The sequence below is a fragment of the Gorilla gorilla genome, chromosome 4 (genome assembly GCF_029281585.2).
Source record: "Gorilla gorilla gorilla isolate KB3781 chromosome 4, NHGRI_mGorGor1-v2.1_pri, whole genome shotgun sequence".
Classification (NCBI taxonomy): domain Eukaryota; kingdom Metazoa; phylum Chordata; class Mammalia; order Primates; family Hominidae; genus Gorilla; species Gorilla gorilla.
The window spans coordinates 100,902,523-100,927,375 of record NC_073228.2 but is presented as its reverse complement, the minus strand read 5'-3'; the positions used below and the strand labels follow the sequence as shown (position 1 = coordinate 100,927,375).

Below are 24,853 nucleotides of genomic sequence, written 5' to 3'. Positions count from 1 at the left end.
TGTAATTTGGTCTTCCTTGTTTCTTATTTGATGAACAGGCATGGAAAGGGTTATTTATCATCTAATTGACTCAAAAGTTAGAAACTAAATAGGAAAGAGGTGGGGGACAGGCCTGGTTGACCTACAAAAGACTGGCCTCTATCATGTGGGAGACAAAAGGCCAGGGACTTTTTGGCAGAGAAACAGGATTTGTGATTGGGAATATTGCTTTGCCTGTCTTCACTTGCAATAGTGCTGATGGTGATGCAGGAGAAGATAGGGAGACCCCAGATCTTGGAGCTGCCTTATTAATTTGCCCTATTAATTATCCCAACACCAGCTCCTTTTCTGCTCTCCTTAAACAGATTGCTTCCTTTGAAATCCTATCACCTTAGTCATTTTTATAGCCTTTTCTTGAAAGAGAGAATCACATTTCTTGGATCACTCTTAAGCATCAGTGAGTGACTGAACAGTATTCAACCCTGTTTATACCACAGAGCCTAGCATATGCATATACAATAATATTGGCTCAAATAAATATTTACTTGCTGGTTGGCTTTGGTGACACATTAGAAGCTGTCAGTCATGATATGTTTTATGCTATTGTAAAGGAGTACAGCTACTATTTATTTCAAGGGAGGTTTGAATTTAAAGATCTTTGTAGCATAAATCCGATCTAGCAATTTGCCTCAGTTTACCTGTCCATTATCATCCAGGAGATGTCTGTATTCAGGTGGGATAGTGTCATCTCTTTCTCCAAGCTTGTCTCTATGTTCAGCTTTAGCTTTTTCCTATATCAACAGTGAGCAGATAGAATTAATATTCATTTCCTCTTTCATTTAGAAAATACATTGTCAAATGCAGCATTCAGCATTTGTTGTACTTTCATGAGGCAAAACATATGGTCTGTTTTTATTTTTTAAGCAACAGAACAACACAGATGACTTCAACAGACTGCTAGTTGGCTAAAATATAAAATCCCGTATGCTTCTGTATGTCAATTCATATCTGTGAATTTTCTAGCTATATTTTAAATGGAAATAAATGATAAATAATTATCCTCAGAAACCATGTTAGGAGATTAGAACCCAAAGGTATAAAATATCTTTTTCTTTTTTTCTGTATGGTTTCACTTTTCTAATACAAAATCAGGCCACTGTACCTTGCCATTTAGAGAGGTCACATTTACAACTTTGCCTATTTATAAGCAACCCTGAAGGACAACAGCTAATTTGAATGGATGTGCTGACTGCTTATGTTGCATGGGAGGAAGCCATGCATACGCCACACCTACCTCCCAGAATCCCCTCAGGGAGGCTCCGCTGGTGTCTCTGTCACAGATTCAGTGACCTTCCCCTCCAGTGGAGTACAGATTGATTTTTCTATTTCATTATAATTTCATGTTTAAAATATAGGCTAAGTTCACATCAATATTCCTATGACAATGACAGAGTCAAGACCCAAGGATTAAAATTTCACTTATTAGTGAATTTTTTTTTTTTTTTTTTTTTTTTTACCTTTACTTTATCTTCCATTGGTTTGTTCTCATCTGGGTCAGGCTGTCTTTGTCCTAGACTATCAGAGAGTTTATCCAAGGCATCATCGAGGTCTTTGTCACTCTGCTGAAAAGTAAATAATGCTGAATTAGTCACTCGTTAGCCAAACTGTATCAGAGGCAAATTAGCCCAGGAACTCCATCTTTTCAGGAGGGAACCTGTTTCCTTGGAAGAAAAAGGCATCTGGGGCTGGGGCAGGGGAGTAGACAGGGTCAGAGAAGAGAAGGCTAGGAATGGAAGATCAGGAGAAGAGCGGCAGTATCTGTCACCCTACTGGGGTTGGAGGGCCAGCGCCTTCCACCCAACCCTGCCCATCTCTTGGTGAAGATCCCACCAGGTTAAGGAGGTCTTAGTGGCAGCCTCAGGAGCCATATCCAGTGGGTGACCTGGAGGTCACATAAAGGGTCCAAAAGCAAATGAACCAATCATGTGTGCCTTTCATTTAGAAATTAAACACCATTGGAAAACTGGATATGAAAACAAACATCTACTAATGTTGTCAGATGGTTAGGAAGCAAGATTCTGCAACTATAGAGGGTGAGTGTTTCTTTGGTTCTGTGGGTCCTCTCTAAAACTCTAAGATCTTGAGGGGTGCATTTCATAAAGTGCAGCGTGACCCGCAGTTTGTGGGAAGCCATGGAGCTCGGCACTGCCATCCTAATACTTCCTAAAGCACAAAACCCCAGAGACAATCGGGTCAGGAGAGTGGAAGGGGCTTGTCTGCCACACTGGGGATGAGTGCCCTGAAAGACTTCAGAGAATTTCTGAACTGGTGGGGAAACCTCTCTTTTCATCTTCAGGAAGCTCATGGAAGCGAAATTGCAGAAATGGGAGCTGGTATTCTAGAGGAAAAAAATTATGGAACAACAATATCACTGTAACTAAGATAGCTTATTTCCTCTAACATTTATTTACTGTATGATTCAGGCAGCTTATTTAACCCCTTTCAGCTTCAGTTTCCTTGGCCGTGAAATGTGAATAGTAGTAGTACTTATACTCCTAAGTTGCTGAGAAAAGTAAATGATTGAAAAAGCATTTAAAACAATACTAGTTGTATGTTAGGACCCAACAAATGGTAAATTATTATTAGTATTATTATAGCAAAATCCATATTTTTCAACACATTGCATTCAAAATTCCACCTCTAAATGAATTCAATTAAAATGTGTTTAATATATCTACATTGTATAAGACACCATGCTGAACTCTGTCCAATACTGTATAGAACTTTCCAGTTGATTTTCAAAATGTTTTCACATACACTATCCAGTTTTATTTGATGCCCACAATGGTTCTCAGTGAACTAAGCAGGCTTTTTTTTTTGGAGGTAAAAAGCTCAGGGAAGCTAAGTCAGTTGCTTGAAAACAAATTGTTAAAAAGTGAATAGAACCCAGGTCTTGGGACTGATAAAGCTTTTCCCTGTCATGCTTAGTCACATCCATGATCTTCTATTTTCTTTGAAGCAGTTTTCCTGTTGGAGTGATTTTATTACACAGATCTTTGAAATCATGTCTTCAAATGCGTTCAGTGTATGTAACACTGTTAGTAACAATCTAATAATCACAGCAAAGAAAGCTCCCGTGAATTATCATGGCTTATTTGACTCTTTGATTTCCTAATAATTTTATCTAAATAAAGCTTTATACCTTGTTTTAGTGACATCTTCAAATAAAATGTTAACTAAAAACAAGCCTCTTTGATGGGAAATGTGATCAGAGAAATGTCATTGTAAAACCTACTTCTTAAAGGCAAAAAATTTTTTGATTGCAAATGTTTACTGATAGCCTTCATCAGGGCAGAATCTCTGGCCTGAATATTAAGAACTGAAGTGTAAACGGCAGCCTAGGCTATTAATGATTCTTCCTTTCTGTTGCATGGGGACTTTCTTCATTGTGGGTGTGTTTACATACACACATGCACACGCACATGCACATACACACACACGGGGCATTTTACTGGTTTTAAGTGCTTTACTATAATCCAGGATTATAGCTGCTAATGGTAGAGCTGCCCGGGGCCAGGTCTGGGCTTTGTCATTTGTGCCTCTGGATATTTTCAGATGATCCTGAAGCTGACGCAACAGGATGAAAATCCATCAGAATCTCAGACTACAGCACTAAATATGCTTTGATGCTACATCAAAAGGAATGGAAGCATAGCTGACTTCGCTAAAGTTACTTCATCTCCATCTAGCAAATGAGGCACTGTTCTCAACCAAAGGAGATGGGGATCTGGTTTAGGGCAATCCCTTTATAATTTGATGTGCTGTGGTCTCCTTGGTAATGTATAATTTGGTATTGCACAGGTGATTAGTCAAGGAAGTCTGGAAAAGCTTTGGTCCCACAGCCTTGCCTCACAGCATGTAAATAATTAAGACAATATTGATGCTGAGGTTCTTCTACTGCTAGCATGAAAGTGACAAATTTTTACTGGTGTGAATTGGGAAGAAAACAATGCTATTCCATGACGTTTGTAAAATTTTTGTAAAATGTTTGTAAAAGCTCAAACACGACAATTCCATAGAATAAACTTGAGGTTAAATAATGGGTAGTAAATTATAGAATGTATAAGAAAAAATATAAAGGAGAAAATCAATTATCAGGAAAGCTAAAGAACTTTTCAAATCTAGTAATTTGAATACAGACACAATGCACTTTATTGCACTTTCAATTCTTATAAAGCAACAATAATATTAAGGTCCTTGACTATGTGTACAATGTTTTCACATATATAGTATCATTTAATCATTTCAAAGTTAATCTCTGCCATCTCCCTAAATCATCAGTCTCGGCTCTTCTGAAATAGAAGGTGCCTGATCTTCCTAATAATTCTGACTATTTTCATTTGCTTTAAACAGGTGCCCTATTTTCTTTCTAGTTGTGGCTGCGCAAAAACATTTATCTCCCAAATAAGATGTGCTGCTTACCGAGGTATCACGGGGTGGGGCTCCAGCGTGGGTGGTTGAAGCTGGGGTTTGGGAAACCACTTCAGAGACGGCAGCAGCAAGTTTAGCATCTTCAAATTTCTTTCATTGAAAAAAATTTTATTAGTAACATGTTGTATATAAAATTATGACCACAATGCCATCACTTAACTATAACTCTTAAAGATAGCTTAATGACTGTTTATTCTCTTGACCAAATAGACTTATAATAACATATAATTTTAAAAGAAATTTAAATTCTTTCTTCTCTATTGTATTATTTTATACAATTTCCTATTTCTATTTCCTTCTCATATTGATTATTCTAAATACTATGCAATAATATAATTTAGAGTTCCATGGTTTGTTTACACATTTCCTGTTGTACATTTAGGTTATTCAAAGTATTCAGCTCTTTTAAAATTGCTCTGAATAAGTTCTAGTAAGTAAGTTATGGTGCTGGCTATATTTTGCCAAACTGCCCTCTCAAATGTTGCTAGGAATTCATACTGCAAAAAGCAATGAATAAGCATGCCTGTTTTCCCATGGCCTTGCTTGCCAGAATTTGACTTTTATTACATATTTTTATTTCTGATAATCAGGGTAAAATGATATACTACTATTGCTTGTATATTGTGGTATATGGTGTCAGGTTTCAGGTTTTTTTTCAACGTTAAATATTCTAGAAACTTTCTGAAATAATTTCTGTTTAAAAATATTGAATATTTGCTTCATTTCAAATACTCCCTTTTGACAAAAAACTTAGGTATAATTGTTGATGAAAAACCAGAAAAAAGTCCAGAACTCTTTGGTGACTCCAACTATGGATAGCTTATTTTGAAAAAGGAGAATTGCAAATTTTACCGAAAGATGGAGAAAAGCACATTAAAAAGATATCAACATTCAGAAATTTATTTCAGCATGTTATTATTGGAAATTATTTAAACTAATTTAGATAACTATAAGATACTTATTGTCCATTTATACCCTGTAAAGCCGTTTTAGAATGTAATATTTTAGGTAATCTAAAATGTACTAAATTAAATTCATTTTTAGTTATGAGAAATCTTTGCTTATATGACAAATGAAAAGAATAACAAGTTGTCAAATGAAAAGAATGACATTGAAACATTTGTATTGTCTCTTCTTAAACTATCTTATTGACTTATTATTTAAGCCTTTTAATACTAAGTATGAAACAACCTATGGTGTGGAAATTTGTATCACAAAGCTATATGTGCATATGTTATTTAATTCATCTAATGCTACACAAAAGCATAAAATAATGATTTTTCACTCTCTTTAAAAATACTAAATCATTTATGTCCATTTCTCAATTTTTTCATTGATCTATGCTTTGAGTTTGCTTTCTCAACATTATTGTATTTTCTATTTATTATTACTGTATAACATATGCTAGTGTTTAGTTGGATTAATCTTACCTAAAAGTACTGAAAAATGCTTTTTAGTACTTTTTCATATTTTATACATTTATTTTCCAAATGTATCATTGAATAATTTTATTGAGTTATAAAAAGTATCTTATTGCTATTTAATAAAAAATTAACATATAAAATGACTTGAATTGTCATCATTCTTTTTAAGATATTTAGTTAAACTGACTTAATGTATGGCCTTCAATTTTTTTTGTGTCCTTATTTTTCTGATCATTTCTCCTTTTATAGTTTACATAAGTCTGATCTCATATTAATTACATTTTCTCATCTGTTGTTACTAATAAACATGGCATAATGTTACTTACAAATGTATTATCTACAAGTAGTGCTATCCACAAATATATTCAAATGTTCCCTTTTAATGTTTGTCATTTTTTTCATGTGTTGTTAATGATTCTTCCATATGATAATAAGCAGAAATGACAATAAACTTTTCATAGTTTCTGCTTTTAAGGAAAATGCCTCCAGCATGATATTGAATATTGATTCTGAAAACTAAAGACTCTTTAACACATTAGGGGATTGCCTACTTTTTAAAAAGTTTTTATTTATAATATGAGTATATGTAAAATTTTAAATAGATCTTTTACATGGACATAATTATTTGTTTCTATTTGATATACCACTACAATATATTGACAATTTTCCTGCTACTGAATCAATACTTATAATGGCAAATAATTTCTTAACTGTTTGTTATATTCTATGTATGCTGTATGTAATTTTTACATCTACACATTTAAGTAACTTTAGCTGATACTGTTAATATTTGTCAAATTTTAAGATTAGCACCATAATTACTCATAGAAGCAACTATGTGACCCCATCTTTTTCATGACATATTTATGCCACATAAGAACTGAATGTTCAACAGTTAGAGTCATCTTTAAACCTTCAGTAGAAGGACAGTTTGAAAATCAATGCAATATTTTCTTCAGTCTTTTTTTAGGTTTTGTGAATTACGCAGTTTAATATTTTTGTTTAATCTTAGAAAATTGTTGTACATAGTGTTTCCTAATAATTTATTTGTGCTCTGTACTTATTATTGTATTTTCTCACATTTATGTTAAATTTTATTAGTAAGATTATTTTCTCTATTTATCAGTTTTGTAAAATGTTAAAAATTCATAAAAGCCAACTGACTATTGGCTTTAAACTACCAATAATTTAGTTGATCTCTATATTATTATATTACTCTGTTAAAATTTAATTGTATTTTTTGTAAGGTTTTTTCCTCTTTTATATTTGCTAGTATTTTATAAAGTATTTGTTATTTCAAAAGAAACAACTATTGGCCAGTTAACTTTCATGCTGCTATTTTCATTTCCTGGTATGCTTATTGCTACTTTGTTTTTGGTGCCTACCTTATTAAAACTTTTAGAAATTTCAGTTTAAAATTCAATAAGCATTTAGTTTATCAGGTTTCTCTTTTTCTCTCTCTCTACTATTGATAAAGGCATTTATGACAATGTATCACAGGAATACTGCTTTGACTGCTTCTCAAAGATTTTTACTTGTAATATCTTTGATGTTTTAAAATAGCCTATTATCAATGTGATCTCAGTATTATTAGGGGAATAGTTTTAAGTGTTTCTTTTTATATAGCATTTCTGTTCTATTATATCAAAGAGCATGGTACGTACAGGAGCTACTCTTTTACAGATGAACACTAATTATGAGCCATATGTGATACTTCTCCCCCAAATTTCTTGAAACTTTCCACTAAATAACTATTTTGATTATTTGGTTCTCATGATGATTAGTTATTTCTACTTTATTAACTATATTGTTGACACTAATGTTTCCTTTGCTAATTTTCTAAGAGTAAGATTTTTTTTTTAAAGGTTGTTTCATCTCACCATTTCACTGCTACATATCTTTGAAGGGGGCATATAAATCCATTGTTACTTTTTCCAAATCTTTGAATTTCTAAAAGAAAAAACACCCCTAACAATTGTAATAATAATAATGATAGAAGGAGGAAGGGAACTGGGATCTTGTTCCCCACTATTTGTTCATTTGTTCTGCCTCAGTGTAATGCTATGACTCCACATTCCTGGCGTACTCCTCACATTGTATTCTTCCCCATGTCTTATGGTTTCTAAATCAAGGCTGGAGTGCTTTGCTGTGATGTGGTCTGTATGGAAGACGATGAGAGGAAGGTCACGGGATGAGGTGACTGAGCAGCATGGTGCTTTTACAGGGGTACAGAGAATAACATGCTCTGGTTAGTAAGCTCTTCTTTGAGGGGCTTTATTGCTTCATTCAGCAAAAGTAACAACTTCAGGCAATTCCAAAGAATCATTATTTCTTCTAGTTGTCATTCTGTCTATTCTCCAACTGATATAAATATATTTTCCATGCCACTGTCATAGAAACTGTTAATACCTTTCCAACTGACTGCTAATAATACATTCAGTGGTTTAAAAACTGAGTTCCCAGTAAACAGATAAACCAGACCCCACAAGAAAAGGTTCTGCAGTTATTAAGTTTGGGAACTCTAACAGACTCACTATATATTTGCATATAAAAAGCCATGAAAATCCTACAGTAGAGAAACCTGCTTAACATTACCCAATATTGTCCAAACTTTTCGAGTAACAGAGTTCCCTTTGAGGGACTCTATATTCCACATGGAGCTAAGTTCCCTTAGGAGGCAATTTGGGAAATGATAAATTGTAGAAATATCAATAGGTAAAGTTGTCTGAGGAGTAATTTTGGATAAGCTTACATTTAAATTCTCTTTTCATAGGGGTACTGGTACTTGATATTAGTTACACTACTAAAAGCATCCACTATGTTGGGACAGTATTTCATGGTGCAACACATTTTTAATGGCTACAGTGGGTTGAGGGCCATTAATTTTATGATTGTTCCTGAGTTCCCAAGTCAGATTCTAAGTCACCAGTTTCCATTTATTTCTGCCACTCTAAAACTAAAGAAATAGGCCAGGTGCAGTGGCTCATGCCTGTAATCCAAGCACTTTCAGAGGCCGAGGTGGGCGGATCACGAGGTTAGGAGATTGACACCAGCCTGGCCAGCATGGTGAAAGCCCGTCTCTGCTAAAAATACAAAAATTAGCTGGGTGTGGTGGTGTACCCCTGTAGTCCCAGCTACTCAGGAGGCTGGGGCAGGAGAATTGCTTGAATCTGGGAGGTGGAGGTTGCGGTGACTGAAGATGGCACCACTGTACTCCCGCCTGGACGACAGAGCAAGACTCCATCTCAAAGAAAAAAAAAAAAAAACTAAAGAAATAAAACCAAGAGTTTTGGACTTACAAGAGATGAAGCATTTTGTGGACCAGAGAAGTCCTCAGACAAAGCATCCAGAAGGAAGTCTTCACTCATGGGCTGCAAGAACCAGGAAATGTATCAACAAACACCATTGCAATCAGGGCCAAAAGGAAAAGATATCCTCAGAGAAAACTGGTTTGCTTACTGGAAGCTGTTCCTTAGACTCTTTTGGCAGGAGTGGCTTTCCATCTTTATCCTATCCGGGGGGAAAAAACATGGCATGAAATCATTTTACATTTTATCCAAAGTATGAAACACCTTGTAAACATTACAAAGGGTCTACAGGTTATACTTGCTGTTGTACATTTTAAATTAGATCCATCATGTCACGAAAGATTCTCTCACCAGAGAATACGCTCTAATTAGTTCATGTCAACAAACAGCTCACAAGCACCAGGCATTCCTGAGTCACGGGGGCTGCACACTGGATGAGGTATGGCTTGTGACCTCAGAAGCCTAGAGACTATCACAGCAGGAACACGTGAAAGTCAGCATAGTGTGGTATGTGGTGCTGTGACTGGGGTTTGCAGGACAGTGTGGGATAAGCCCTTTACCTACATGGGGGTGGGCTTTGTAGAGGTTGTCTGGAAAATGCTGGTTAACCTTGTAAGCCACACATCTAACTCATATGCAAGGACTACATGCCAAGCCCTGACCTAAGCATTGGCAATACAACAGAAAATCGCACAGACAAAGGCCTTGCCCTCAGGGAGTTTAACCTGTCGGTGAAACGCTCTGCAATTTATGGTTCAGATTAGGTCAAGCTGTAAATGACTCCAAGTGCCACATTTGAGTAATAGGACAAAATGAAGAAAGCATGTGGGGCTCTTTAGTAAAAGGAGATCTATATACTAATAGTAAATCCCATTTATCCACCTACACAAAAATAAGTAAATACAGGATATATATATATATGAATATTTCACCTGAGAAACTGGTTAAGGTTGGTTTTTGTTTCATTGAAAATGTGAAGTGCAATGGTTTAGAGGTACAAGTTGAGTATCCCTAATCTGAAAATCTGAAAACAATTTAACTGCTCCAAAATTTGAAACTTTTTGAGTGCTGACCTAACAACTCAAAGGAAATGCTCACGGGGGCATTTTGGATTTTCAGATTAGGCTGCTCAACAGATACAAGGCAAATATTCCAAAATCCAGAAAAGTCTGAAATCTAAAACAGTTCTGGTCCCCAGGCATGTCAGATGAGGGATATTCAACTTGTATCACCTGTTTCCCTCATGACTGACTTGTGCCTTCTGACCATTCTTCAGGTACAGGGGAAAGCTGAACCTGGGCTTGTTCTCCACCATATCTCTTAGCTGTAAAGGCAGAAAATTTCCTAAGTGATGCCTGGGACTCTGGGGGCACTTTTGCTCCCTACTCAAACTGAAATCGATTTTCCATCACTGCGTCATTCTGTGTCTGGAAGGGGAGGTTGTGGCCTGCCCTCGGGGAGCCGAATCTCACTGAAGAGACCTGATGGGAACATAGCTGGTGAATACCAACATAGGATTTAAATGAGATGAAGCTAGTGCCTGAAAATGTTATTAATAGGTAACTAATAACGTGTGAGGTAAGTCAGAGGAGGATGAAATGACTACAGAATAAAGTGATCAGGGACTGTGAATCAACTGCTTCCTTAAACACTACTACTAAATTCAGTAAAGGGAGAGAGCAAATCACCAACCAATCACCTATCATGAAGAGAGTTTACTGGCACTTGACCAGCCTCTACTGAATGGGCACTCAGTGGAGACAGAACATGTGGCCCTTAGCATGCTCTCTAGGAACTTTGCAAAGCAATGTACAAATGAGCCCAAATTAATAGAAACGCTATGGCTGAAACTGAATTGTAAAACTCAGGAAGCAAATATAAAGGTTTCCAGGATAATAAACTTTCAATCACGGATAGCTCAGTCTAGTTCCCGTGTCTGCTAAATAAATGGGCTAGTGCACATGGATGAGTGAGAAGCATGAATTTGATTTTCTAGAATTGTTAATGTAGTTGAATACTCTTTTAAATTCTGGCCTGCTACAAAGATGACTGACATTGTTCAACTGTCCACGAATCTGCCTCATTTAAGTGACTGCACTTAAACCACAAGACTCATAATGGGGTCTTCCCCCTTGTTGTGTACAATCTGTACTTTCAAAATCGAAGAAATGGGGCAACTTAACACTATACTCAATGTTAAATAGGTTCTCTTATTTTTCCAACTTATATCTGAAAGTTGCAAATTTTTCTTATATAAAGTAATTGTTCCTTATTTTATTTTTTTTCATTTTTTACTTCTTTTTGAGTTAGGGTCTCGCTCTGTCACCCTGGCTGGAGTGCAGTGGTACAATCATGGCTCACTGCAGCCTCTACCTCCTGGACTCAAGTGATCCTCCCACTTCAGCCTCCCAAGTACCTGGGACTACAGGCACATGCCACCATGTCTAATTTTTTTTATTTTTTTGTAGAGACAGGGTCTCATTATGTTGCCCAGGCTAGTCTTGAACTCCTGGGCTCAAGAGATGCTCCTGCCTTGGCCTTCTAAAGTTCTGGGATTATAGGCATGAGCCACCATGCCCGGCCTATTCCTCATTTTAGTTCTCCTATTTACACAAGGTTTTTAAATATTTCTCGTATTGTAACAAGCTGTGGGTTAGAAAGGAAAACATTAGGTAGCTTAGACATTAGATTTCTTTCACTTGAGGATCAAGTCTACTTAGGAATATTTTAACTTTGTATCTGGTGTTCTAACACTATTAGTAGTAGACTAGTACTATTTGGTGTTTGAAATATGAAGAAACAAGATCTTTATATTCCAGTTCTGTTCCCAAGTCCCTTTGTTCTGTGTATGAATTCAGTATGAATTAAAATAAAATAGAAAAAGACTCCAGCCTGTTTACCTTGACCTCTTCTAATCTATAATCAGGAGGAATTGTTTCTTCTTTTTCACCAAGCTTTTCACGGTCTTCTTCTTTGGCCTTCTCCTGAAAAAAATTATACCATTTTCATTGTTAGCATGTTTTTTTCTCTCCATAAAATTCATGCCTGAGTGACTAGATTTGAGGTAAACAAATCTATCATTAGGTTAGGAAGTACATATGACCATATGCTTAGTGCTCCTACAACAACTTCATCTGGCAGGCTCAGGCACCAGCAGAAAGCCTGCTTGGATGCCAGACAGCTGTGAGGAGCAGCAGGCAGCTGCCCCTTCCTTCCCAAGTCCCAGCAATGTCAATGCAGGTGGGCAAAGATGAGACTCAGAGGCCTCCGGTCTGTGCATGTCGACCATCCACTGTGGGGGTTCAACACTGCAGCTTATTCAGGTTTAGCTTATTAAACAGGATATGCACAATAATAGAAAAAGCCAGCTGGTCATGTTTTACAGGAAATATAAAAAAAAAATGGCTTAACTTATTTGCAGGGGGAGAAGGTGATCAATGATATTTATTTTCCAGAAGCATCTCAGTTGCCATTACCTTGACTTTATCCATCACAGGTTTTCCATCTTCTGGATCTGCTTCCTTTTTCCCCAGGCTATCAGCTAAGGCTTCTACAGCATCATCTGGCACTGTGCCCTTCTGAAAGTGCATTAGTGGATATATTAAGTAGGTGGTTAATCACTCCCTTTAAAACATATGCTATCAATTCAGAAAGGCATATCATTATTTCAGATAAAAGGCACATGCTATCTTTTAATAACTCGAGTTATCAACTGAATTAGAATCTATGTTTAAAAAACAAAACGTTTAACATTCGAGCAAATTTCTTATATTAAACATTGTGTGCAAATTATATGTTGATAATGTGAAACTTACGAGACCTGACCCAGAGTTGGTTTAGAAATAAGAAAGACAATGGACTGAGGTGTATCACAGATAAGTTGAATACCAGGAAAAAAGAAAGATGTGGTCTTTATGGAGATCATTCCATAGACGGCACAGGAAAGATTTTCAGAGAGCCCACAAGAGGCCATTCCTCTCCATTTCCTGTGGGACAGCCTGGCTTGTCTCAGAAGAGGAGGCTCGGAAGCCTGTTTTCTCCACAGGGCTTCTACTGACCAAAGGGGTTTCAGGGCTGGTTCTGGTGACTGCCTGTGACCAACTAACCTGAATGGCACAGTGAGAACTGTCTACCTGTGGTCCGATTGTTCAAAATGAAATGTACTCCCCCAAATGTAATGAACTCTGGCCATGCTGGTATTTAAAATCACACTGGGTGAACACAGAGGATGAATGGTGTCAAGGGAAAATAAAGGGAATCGTCTGTACATTAGTAGGTCATAAAAATCAACTTAATGGTTCATGGCCAGGACTTTTCTTTTTTAATGAAGAGAACAGGACCAGGCACAGTGGCTCACACCTGTAATCCATCACAGCATTTTGGGAGGCCAAGGCAGGAAGATTGTTTGAGCTCAGGAGTTTGAGACAAGCTGGGGCAACACAGTGAGATCCCATCTTTACAAAAAGTTTTTAAAAATTAGCCAGGCATGATGGTGCATGCCTGTAGTCCCATCTCCTCAAGAGGCTGAGGTGGGAGGATTGCTTGACCTCAGGAGGTTGAGGCTGCAGTGAGCCGAGATCATGCCATTGCAGTCCAACCTGGATGACAGAACGAGACTCTGCCTCAAAAAAAAAAAAAAAAAATTGTAAGAGAGTGTGTGAGTGTGTGTGTGTGTGTGTGTGTGTGTGTGTATAAAATGCATCATACATAGAAGGGATAAATACTATTCTTTAAACTGTTGCTTCCAGTGTATGGGGATGGGGTTGCAATATCAATGAATTACCCACTGTTGGTCTTGGTCAAACAAAAATGTAAAAGGCCTTGGGTCAAACAATCTCAGAGTTTAATCTTATGATTAAAATCTCTGACCTCACAATGAGCACCTATTAAAATTTTAGAGTAAAACTGTATTTCTGTTTTATATTTTAGCCATGATTTCAAGTAAGAAAAGCTGTTTTTCTGATAAACTGCACTACAAAAGGAAAGATAACCAAAGAAAAGTGATTTAGCACCACCTAGTGGCTGAATACTGCATGGGTTTTCTTCCCAAGAGCTACAAAAAAAAAAAAAAAAAAAAATCCCTGAGGTTTCTAACCTGTTTGAGATTATACCTAAATTAAGTATTAAGAGTTGCAACACTCTAATCAAGGATATCAAGAGTTGCACTGGTACCCAAGTCTTATGCAAGCAATGTGAGTTGCTACATGATTTAAGACACCTGCTCACACTACAATTCTGTTTTCTCATACTCTATGCTACAGAATCTTTGGAAACCACTGCTTCCCCAAACCTGTGCCCTTTGCCAACCTCTTGCTTAATAAATTACTGAAACAGTTAAAGAAAACCTAGGAGAAGAAGCAGACTTAAGAACAAAGGAGCTCACGCCTGTAATCCCAGCACTTTGGGAGGCCGAGGTGGGCGGATCACGAGGTCAGGAGATCGAGACCACGGTGAAACCCCGTCTCTACTAAAAAATACAAAAAATTAGCCGGGCGTGGTGGCGGGCGCCTGTAATCCCAGCTACTCCGGAGGCTGAGGCAGGAGAATGGCATGAACCCGGGAGGCGGAGCTTGCAGTGAGCCGAGATCGTGCCACTGCACTCCAGCCTGGGCGACAGAGCGAGACTCCGTCTCAGAAAATTAAAAAAAAAAAAATAAATAAATAAAAAAAATAAAAAGAACAAAGGAATCTGGAAACAGGAGTAAGGACTAAAACTTCTATTTCTGTAGTATTTGATATTATCAAATTCACAACTACAACTCAGGTCTCTGGGTTGTCTTAATAAATTTTCTTTTATACACACAAGAACCACCTAGGGAACGCATTCATCTCCTTCCTCTGGTCTGTCTTCCTTTACTCTCTAATCTTCATGCCTTTCTTGAGTCCTCTGACCTTTATTACACTCTACAGCTATTCTTTCTGGCGTTCGAGGGTGTCACAATCCCAGAAATGCCAACTGCCTCAGTGACAGTAACCTGGGCAACCATGGCCAGAGTTGGTGGGGTTAAGGCCCTGGAAAGGAGGACGGGGAAAAGGAAAACAAGAGATTTTTGTTTTGTTCTGGTTTGTCTGCTTTCTAACAATCCAATGCTCAGCTCTACAGTCAGGGTAAAGTTGAAAAGCAATTGAGCCCTCTAAAGCCCCGGCAGTCACACTTGGCAGATGAGGCAGGTGGTGCAGGTGCAGGTTTTGGTTACAAGAGTTCTACTGGGGAATGCTGGCTATTGTTTTGACTCCAATCACAGCCTCTTTGCCTGCTTTCTTCACCAGAGTCCTCCTAGAGTCCCTCCTCCTCTCCTGTTCTTTACCACTGTGGCCTAGCACCCATGCTGTAAAAAGTACCTGAAGAGTACCCTGAAACCTCAAAAAACGGGGGAGGGCTCATATCCACACTAGTCGTGAAGACAGCTGAGAGCAGGGGCCATATCTTTCATCTCAACTGAGGCTCTGAAATATCAAGTGGATCAAGGTCAACTCAAAGCCTCATTTCCCTTATCTATTACAGGAAGATGATCAGGACAGACTTCATAGTGTCCTTGTGAAAATTTAATGAGAAGACATTGCAAAACATCTAGAGCAATGGCACAGCAGATGATGAAAGGTAGGTGTTCAGAGGGAAGATGTGCTAATTCTGTAGTAATGAAATACAATTGAAATATAATTCCATCAGATGTTATTCCCTGAGTCAAATTCAATCATTAACTAATGGAAAAAAAACACTAAAATCAAAAGGAAACAAAGATTCACCTTCTTAAATATCATACTTCATATGAAAATTAGAAAGTGAGAGAGAAGCACGAAAAGAAGAAGAGAAAGAGAAAGAAATTCAGTCAGTTTCACCTCCTGCAGTGGGAAGAGTGGGGAGGAATCATAATGATTTTACTGCATGTTATTCTACCAGGAAAGTCAGTAAAAAAGTAACTTTGGGCTTTCGGTGGAAATCCATATAGGCTTAAAAGATGCAGAGAAGTGAAAAGGCAGGATTATCCACAATAGCTGAGGAACTAGAATTTCAGAAGAGTAGAGAAAAATACAGTTGGGAGTAATTTAATTAAAAATTTAAATCTTAGTCTGAATTTCTACGACACCCCTGAAGCCCAAAGAAACAACAGATACTATAATGATATCAGATTTTATTTTTAATTTGTCAGAATAAGATAAAATGATGGTAATACACAGCAGAGAGTGACAGGAGGAGGCAGAAAACTTTCTCAAGCCACTGCTCAAATGCCCAGGGAGTCACTCACCAAGGTAGCCGGCTCAGGGGGTGCTGACTGTATACTACACATGGAGGTCCGAGACACAGCCTCCGCCACAGGAGCTGGAGCAGCGGCCTTAGATTCCTGAGGAAAGACACAAGTACTCCCAATAAGTTTAGAAATATTTGGTTAATAAGACTGAGTAATGGTAGACCAACAAGACACTCCGCTACATTATATGGTGTGAACATGATTCTCTTGAATACCTAAGGATTGCTAAATAGTAAATAAGTCAAAGCATGCTAAAACTCTTCAGCTGCCATTTTTTTTTCAACTTGGTTTTACTTCTCACCTCAGGCAGGTTACTGAAACTCGTGAAACCGAGTTTCCACATGTGTAAAATGAGAACAATGACAGTATCTACATCTGAAGGGTTGGTAAGGCGCCTATATGAGACAATGCAGGCAAAGTGCTATGCATAGTACCTGGGAACACAGTTAGCTCAATACATTTGAGCAATTATTGCTATTATTTCTATTATTTATTTGTCATTATGTATAACAAATATGCCTATTATGTAATATAACATTATGTAAAATATTGTATTTATATAAATCTAAGAGCACTTTATATACAGCTATGTAGGAATGGAAGGCAGTAGTAATAAGCCACAAGTTCTCGAAGTGTAATTCCTGAACTAACAGCCTCAGCACCATAAGGGAACCTAGAAATGCAGATTCTTAGACCCCTACCCCATGTACTAAGAAACTTTGGGGGTAGATTCTAGCAGTCTGTGTTTAAAGAAAACTCTCCAGATGATCCTGATGCATGCTAAAGTTTGAGAACCACTGTCCCATCTTATTTTATCACAAGAATAAAGTTTCAAGGCTGGGTGTGGTGGCTCATGCCTGTGATCCCAGCACTTTGGGAGGCCAAGGAGGGTGGATCACTGGAGTCCAGGAGTTTGAATCAGCCTGGGCAACATGGCCAAACCCCAGCTCTGCAGAAAATACAAAAATTAGCCAGGCATGGTGGCATGCACCTGTAGTCTCAGCTACTCAGGAGGCTGAGGCAAGACAATTGCTTGGGCCTGGAAGATTGAGGCTGGAGTGAGCCAAGACTGTGCCACTACACTCCCAGCTGGGAGAGAGAGTGAGACCCTATCTCAAGAAAAAACAAAACAAAACAAACAAACAAACAAAAAACAGAAGCAATCCTTTAAACAAATTGTTTTAAATCTAGACTTTTATGGAAGCCTATCCTATATGCAAGGTGCTCAGCAGATGGTCATTAATAGGATATGATCTCTTCATTCAAGGAACTTACTACCCATTTAAACTTGGCATAAATGTTAGAGTTAAAGAGGGACTAAAACAGCTAAACTCTTCTTTGTAACAAAGGCTTTAATAGTGATATATAAAAAAAGAACTACAGATCCTCTGCCATGTTGTGTTCTGCTTAATAAAGGTTGGATGGATATAGCTTAGGGAGGGAAAAGCAGCAGATAAAGCCATATTTCAGCAGAGCCTTGAAAAGATGAGTAAGACTTTAGTTGATCTAGCATTAGAAAGAAAGGTCAATCAAGACAGAGGAACCAAGTGAGAAAAGCCAGGGATGCACACATACTTATTGACACAGGGACACAGTTTGGTAGGAAAGAAAACTGGGTCAAGAATATGGTAATAGAACTTTTTTTTGTAGGGATGGGAAACTCCTGGGGATAGAAGCAGAGGAATGACATGACTACAGACATGCTTGAGAAAGAATGAGTCCGGCGGACATGAAGGAGACTGCAGAAAGGCCACTGCAACCCAGAGGGGAGGGGTGGTGACAGTTCCAATCAGATCAGTTACAGAAGCTGGGATAAGAACGAAGGCATGGGTTCCAGAGCTTTCCCGAAGGAGTCATTGCAGGACTTCAATTGCAAGAATATCAGGGTTAGGTTGGGGCAGAAAGCACATCCAAAAAGGAAGACAAAAACGACATGCAAAAAACGATGGCATGTTGGGCTTTCTAACAAACTGCTTGATGCTAAAACAGTCTGTCTCACAATTTTTTTTTAAGATCACAAACCTCAAAACTAGAGATTTATATGTTTAGAAACATACTTCTGTCTTTTCAGTTGGCTTAGATGGTTTTTCTTTACATTCAGACCGGTCAAAATCTTCTGAAAGTTCATCAATGAGTTCTGATTCACTCCGAGGCTGTAATATAAGAAGTGCTGTATATTACAAGGGGACTCTTTTTTATTTTGTAAAAAAAAGTTTTCATGGAGCAATTTTTTTTCCTAATTAACACATATGAGGCCATACTTAACACCCAAAGCTAATTTATAAAGGGCATATTTTTTCATTTATCAACGTTAAGATAAAATTTTCATGAAACAAATAAGAAATACTAAACACCTCAGTACCAAAGTATTAATGGTTTATTTGGTCAAATATTCCCTTGATGTTTCAGTTTCAGAAGAATTTTGTTCAAATAAAATTGCCTGTTCTCTACAATGAAGATCTGTATAATTTTTTAAAATGTGATTATTATTTTCCTATTTCCTCATGATTTCTCTTCTGAATAAGTCAAAACACGGATGATAAACTCCGTCTCTATGATTATGCAGGATTTTGGCAGCAAAGTTCTGCTACCCCTTGTTCTTTCAGGAGAGTGGTATTAGTTTAGGGCATGTGGAGATTGTCACTAACAACAGTAACATGATAGAAGGGCATGTGATTCAGACGCTGGGACTCAGACCAGACAGCCTGAGTTCTAAGTCCTGGGCTTGGCTTGCTATTTTATAGCCCCTTGACCTTGGGCTATTTACACAGGCCCTCTGTGTCTCAATTTCCTCACTGTAAAATGGGAATAATAACAGTACCGTCCTCATTCATTGAGGACTCACAAAGATAATATCCAAAAATCATTTGGTGCAGTGCCAGGTGCATAGCAAGTGATTAATAAATGTTGCTGATGTATGTGACAGGTTACTACCAACTTAAGGCAAAATAGAATCATTAGAGAATTTGATCAGGATGGAACTCTAAGTGCTAGCTTAATCTGACTTAAGGGCCCTCTTGACATCAGTTTCTAGTGTGCAATAAATTTTACCTAGAAATTTATAGTCTAGTAATGATTTATGAGGAAGATCATCTTTAAAATATATGGAAAGGAGCCACAGGTATCAGCCAAGTGTTACCATCAGAAGTTCCCCTTTCCTCTGTACTAGGTTAGCATGCAAGTCTGCACAGTGAATTCCAGACTGTCAAAATTATCTTAATTCATACTTTACACGTCCATTGTTCTTTAAGTACCAGAAAAAAATGTATTTCCTAACCTTGGGTTTTTCTTCAGGCTCTGGCAATAGTGGTTTTCCATCTTTATCCTGTAAACGAAATTAAAATTCATTGGAAATGAAATAGAAAATTTTGCTTTCATGTCCCATCAAGTTTGTTTCTGGGAATTCCAGGATATGAAATGTCAGCTAATTTTTTTCTTAGATTTACATGAGTTTGTGTTTCAGATTTACTTTTTATAAAGTATAAAAAAAGGAGTTGAGCTATAAAAATCGAGATGTTACCAAGCAGAATGCACATTTACTTTAAGTTATTAAAAATGTTTTTAATCTGTTGGGTAGAGTAATAGGAAAAAAAAGTTCTTTGGCAATAAAGATGTAGCTATGTTAATCAAAGTGTTTAAAAAATCCCAATTCTCCAACCTAGAGTGAAGAGGTGGCTATCATTCCTATAACACTGTTTAGTTTTTTTGGATATGAGGTTTCATAATTTAGAATTGTAACTATTTTCCAACATGTGTTTATATGCATGATTTCAAAAGTAAATGACAAATGTAATGACAGGAGTTAGTCTACCATCCTCACCATAATCAAAAACAACAGCAACAAAACCACCTTAACTTAGGATACTGGTAAACCCTCGTACATTCATATCTACCCCTCAGAAGACCTATGGTGCTTTTATCCATATAGCAGTTAGAAAAGAAATTATCCCCCAATTGTTCCTTCTGAGTTTTAGGATCTATTGTAAGAATTGTTAATAAATGAAACATTTAAATCTGTGGGAATTTAAATGAACACATGGTCACTACTTAGGAAGCCAGGCAGGGACAAACCATCCCTCAAGGGGTCTAACTGTAGGGAGCAGAGAAAAAAAGGTTCAGGGTTTTCAGAGTTAATATCTGAATGGGGGACAGACATGTCCTTTGACAATGTCAAGGGTACAGATACAACAAAAGAAGACGCAAAGGCAAGATGCTGTTGTCATGCTCTGTGGCTAAAAATTTACCGTGGCTGATTTTAATCTGTACTCAGATGGGATTGTTTCGTCATCCTCACCACACTTCTCTAGTTTTTCTTCTTTAGCTTTTGCCTGATGAAAATGGAGGAGAAAAAAAAAGTAGTTGGATAATGCACATAATGAGATGATATCACTTCCTCTGTGTACTTCTCGAGTGTTACAGAGAAGACCAAATCTGGTAAAAGCATCTGGAAGAGCTTTGTAAACTACAAAGCACAAGACGATGGTGGGCAGCTGTGAGAAAGGGAGCAGTGGGTGACTGAGCAAAAGCAGCCCAGCCAGGGATCCTGGGCAACTGCCCTGTTCTGCTCCCAGCTGCTGTGACCTTGGGAAGCCACTTAGCCTTTATTTGGTCCAGTTTCTTCAGCTGTACAATGTGGCTACTAATAACCCTTATCTAGCTCACTGACTTGTGAAGATCACCAGAGAAAAGTAAATAAAAGATCCTTTGAAGACAGTAAGCACAGTGCAGCAGTTAGTTGCAATTATTTTAATGGCCTTCATCTGTCTTACTCAACGAGGCAGCTGTCTAAGGAAGGGAGAGGAAACACGACTAATTTTCACATTAAACCCAGTTCAGATATGGGAGAAGCAGCCCATCACAAATCTTGGCTGATCCATGGATAACTTGTTTTACCTCTTTTAAAAGGACTCTCTTCAATAATGCCAGGACTTCTCTAGCTTACTGAACCATGAACAACTAGCTGCATTACAAATAAAAGCATAGTTCTAATAGTAGATCACTGACTGCTAGGACACAACACTTGCAATTTAACCTGCTGGTGGGTAGTGTGAAGTTCCATAATATGTAAGAATTTGTACCTACATCAAGGTGTGGATTTAATTTACAAACCAAGGTAGGAGGTTCACTTGGCATATTCCATCCCAACCCACAGCCCCCATCTGCATCTTAGCCTAAGAGTGTGGTTCTTAAACAATTGTAATTAGTAACATTTAAACGGGATATGCACAATAATAGAAAAAGTCAGCTGGTCATGTTTTACAGGAAATATAAAAAACAAAACAAATGAAAACATTTAAACATTAAATGTAACTAAACCCACTGATCGGTTAGTTGATTAATTACTACTTATTGAGCACTTTTAATGGACTAGGCACTGTTCTATGCTTTGGGATTAGTTTCACTGTTTCATAGAAAAGCTCTCATTAAAGGATGAAGTCATGGTTTTCTTTTAAACATTTCCAGTCACGCTCTATTTCGGCATCTGGAGAAATCCTGTCATGGAGCAGCACTCCCCAGGTCAAGGCACAGCAGCCTTCATGAACATCCAGGGTCACCTGCATTAAGACGGTCCTCCCCACTAATCTCAGGCTGTGGACAGTGAAAGTTACACATGCGGCCAGAGCTTTTATTTTCCTCTTTGATCTTTATAGTCTTGAAATGCCTGCTCTGTGGTTTGTATACAGTAGGCATCGAAAAAAAAGAGTCTACTGAATTGAAATGGCACTAGACTAGGCAGCCACACCTAAAAATGTGGGAGACTTATAATGGGGTATCATTATAGAATAAAAAACTTTTATGTTATGGTAGATGATGGGAATACCAAGTAGGCATGGGTTTCCTCTCTGGAGTATTGTGTGGTTTTCCACAGATAGCTCTCTATTCTGGGGTATGCTGGAGTGGCAATGGACACTCCTACAGGCTGATAGTGACCTTCCTGAGCCTTCTCATCACATCAGACTATCTAGGATGTAAAGGACCCACTAAGTCAGGTACTAAGAATTTACGTTAATAATCTAGAGGACTGAAAGATCCTCTTTAGAAACATTCATACTTTGTATACGATTAAAAAGGAAAACTAGTGATACGGTTTGGCTGTGTCCCCACCCAAATCTCATCTTGAATTGTAGCTCCCATAATTCCCACGTGTCGTGGGAGGGACCCAGTGGGAGGTAATTGAATCATGGGGGCGGAGCTCTCCTGTACTGTTCTCATGATAGTGAATAATTCTCACTAGATCTGATGGTTTTATAAAGGGGAGTTCCCCTGCACATGCTCTTTTGCTTTCCTCCATGTAAGACGTGACTTTGCTCCTCATTCACTTTCCACCATAATTATGAGGCCTCCCTAGCCATGAGGAACTGTGAGTCAATTAAACTTCTTTCCTTTATACATTACCCAGTCTCTGGTATGTCTTTATTAGCAGCATGAGAACAGACTAATACAACTATTATATCATAAGAGTGGAAAAGAGGAGTTCTTTTTGCTGGAATTTTAGTTTGCTGTGACTCTGAAGTTTTCTAGAGGGAACTTAATACATTCATATGCATTCCCAAACTAGTTACCCACATGTTTAAATAACTTATTTTATGTCACTTTTTTTCTTAACATCTGCTTATCTGCTTCTAGTCACTTTTAAGACTCCTTTGATCCTGAGGTTTATGACATGTTTATACCCTCCCTTCCCACATTTATTGTCTCTCCTTAAGTGTCTGTAAGAAGCCTGGGGCAAAAGTGCAATATACTTGTGGCCCTGTCGCCCTCAGGTGGTAAAGCCACAACTCAGCTTGGCCTCCTGACTCCCCCCAGGATTCTGCCAACACCCCCCTTTCCTCAAGATGACACTGCTTCTATCGGCTACTCTAAGTAATGTATATCTCACATTGTGTTGTAATTAAGTTTCCCTTCTTCCCAATACATTACTTGGTCCTGGAAGATACGAACTACTTCTCTTGCTCCTCTGCGTTCACCATCACAAAGCTTATCATGCCACACTGTGGCCGGTGAGCCCTCCAAGAAAGTCGAAGATAGAAACTGGCCCATCTTAGGCCAGGGTAGTCCCAGACTCAAGGATAGTTGCTGGAAGTCAGGGAGACTCCCCTTCCCTGATGACTCAGAACAGGAAGTGACAGCAGAGATGGGGCATTGTGACAGCAATGCCTGCCAGCGCCCCCAGCCTGAGCTGATGGAGGTGGGGTGGGCTCCTGGGGATCCCAGGCTACCTTTCCATCTCCCCACAACACTGCCTTGTCAGGAACCGGCAACTCTCTCCTTTCCTTCCTCTTTCCCCCCAAAGGACTGAGTTGAAAAATTCCACAAAAATTATAATTTAATATTAAAACTTTCCTACACCAGATGTAAGCTTGTTTTGGTTCAGAAGGCTTGTTAAGATCTTGGAGTGTGGCGGGATAAACACTCATCAGCATTATTCTATAAATATGCAGGAGCTCTAGTTAGAGTAATCGTTGCTTGATTTTAATTTGAGACAAAATTTTCAACATCTTTCCCCATAGTGATAAATGAAGGATCTTCCCACTCCGTGTATAGACATCTCCTTCTCTTATAAACAGAAGCACCCAGAACCCTTCTGAAAATACAAATTTCCAATTGCCAAACTTCACTATTTCCCGCCAGGCATTGCCTCCTTGTTACCTTGTTTAGTCAAGTGTCATTTAAACTCTAGCAAGGGAGATTTGTATTCATTTCAAATGTTAAAATTCTAGCTGTTTCACAAGTCAGTCATGTAACTATCCCCCTTAGTTGCTAACCACTCAGCAATAAATAAGGCACAATGAAGAATGCTCACTTTTACTCTCCAATGAAAGTTGTGCAAGAATTCTAAACATGCAGAGTGCATTCAGTTTTGTAACATGCAGACTAACAAGCTTTGTAAATCAACTCTAAGGTCAGTACCTCATCGACTTCCTTAATTGAGCTGAGGTCGAGCTCAGGTTCTGCTTGCCGGGTGCCCAGTGAAGCCGACAGAGCCTCGAGTGCTTGATCACTCATTGTATCCTGTTAAAAGTAAAAAATCCTGTGCATGAAAAAAGACATCTCTGGAGCCTGAACAATCCATTTACTTCTTTGTAAAATACAGTTTAGATTATAAACTGAATATGGATTGGGGAAGTGCTCTAGAAAGGCAATTTTATTTGAAACCTTGCAAAAGAGAGAAAGGAAAAAGAACTTACCAATGAGTGGAAATTGGGGCTAAGACACGTTTCTACAGTAACAGCGTTCTCTGGGGCACACTTCACCCCTTATTTGGTAAGCTAGACATAAAGCTATAGTAATATTATTATAAAATACTCTAAACAAAAAAAAAGAAGCAAGTAGTAAACTGTTACCACACTGTTTTTCTTTTTCTAAAAATGTATCTCTAAAAAGGCTTCTGACAACCTAA

At 38.0% G+C, this 24,853-nt stretch overlaps 2 protein-coding genes across 44 annotated transcripts in view; one reads left to right on the top strand and one right to left on the bottom strand.

Annotated features, from left to right (window-relative positions):
* The window catches only part of ERAP1 (endoplasmic reticulum aminopeptidase 1), a 51,635-nt gene extending 45,601 nt beyond the window's left edge, over positions 1–6,034 (top strand). For 4 of the 11 annotated variants that reach the window (XM_031011715.2, XM_031011714.2, XM_031011716.2 and 1 more), the window contains exon 20: positions 3,595–6,034. In XM_031011715.2, the coding sequence (XP_030867575.2) occupies positions 3,595–3,623 (29 nt within the window). In that variant the 3' untranslated portion in view covers positions 3,624–6,034. Of the gene's footprint in view, positions 1–1,981; positions 3,564–3,594 lie in introns of those variants that run through there. The other 7 variants (XM_055387183.2, XM_055387184.2, XM_055387181.2 and 4 more) reach the window with 2 other exon arrangements.
* Positions 1–24,853, bottom strand: part of CAST (calpastatin) — a 112,763-nt gene that overhangs the window by 7,860 nt on the left and 80,050 nt on the right. For 20 of the 33 annotated variants that reach the window (XM_055387188.2, XM_019027442.4, XM_019027439.4 and 17 more), the window contains 12 exons: positions 24,364–24,465; positions 20,697–20,780; positions 19,730–19,777; positions 18,510–18,605; positions 16,450–16,545; positions 12,679–12,780; positions 12,103–12,186; positions 9,354–9,404; positions 9,194–9,265; positions 4,462–4,560; positions 1,497–1,601; positions 678–770 (listed from right to left, as the gene is read on the bottom strand). In XM_055387188.2, coding sequence (XP_055243163.1) covers positions 678–770; positions 1,497–1,601; positions 4,462–4,560; positions 9,194–9,265; positions 9,354–9,404; positions 12,103–12,186; positions 12,679–12,780; positions 16,450–16,545; positions 18,510–18,605; positions 19,730–19,777; positions 20,697–20,780; positions 24,364–24,465 — 1,032 coding nt within the window. The remainder of the gene's footprint in view (positions 1–677; positions 771–1,496; positions 1,602–4,461; positions 4,561–9,193; positions 9,266–9,353; positions 9,405–12,102; positions 12,187–12,678; positions 12,781–16,449; positions 16,546–18,509; positions 18,606–19,729; positions 19,778–20,696; positions 20,781–24,363; positions 24,466–24,853) is intronic. The other 13 variants (XM_063705886.1, XM_019027443.4, XM_063705889.1 and 10 more) reach the window with 1 other exon arrangement.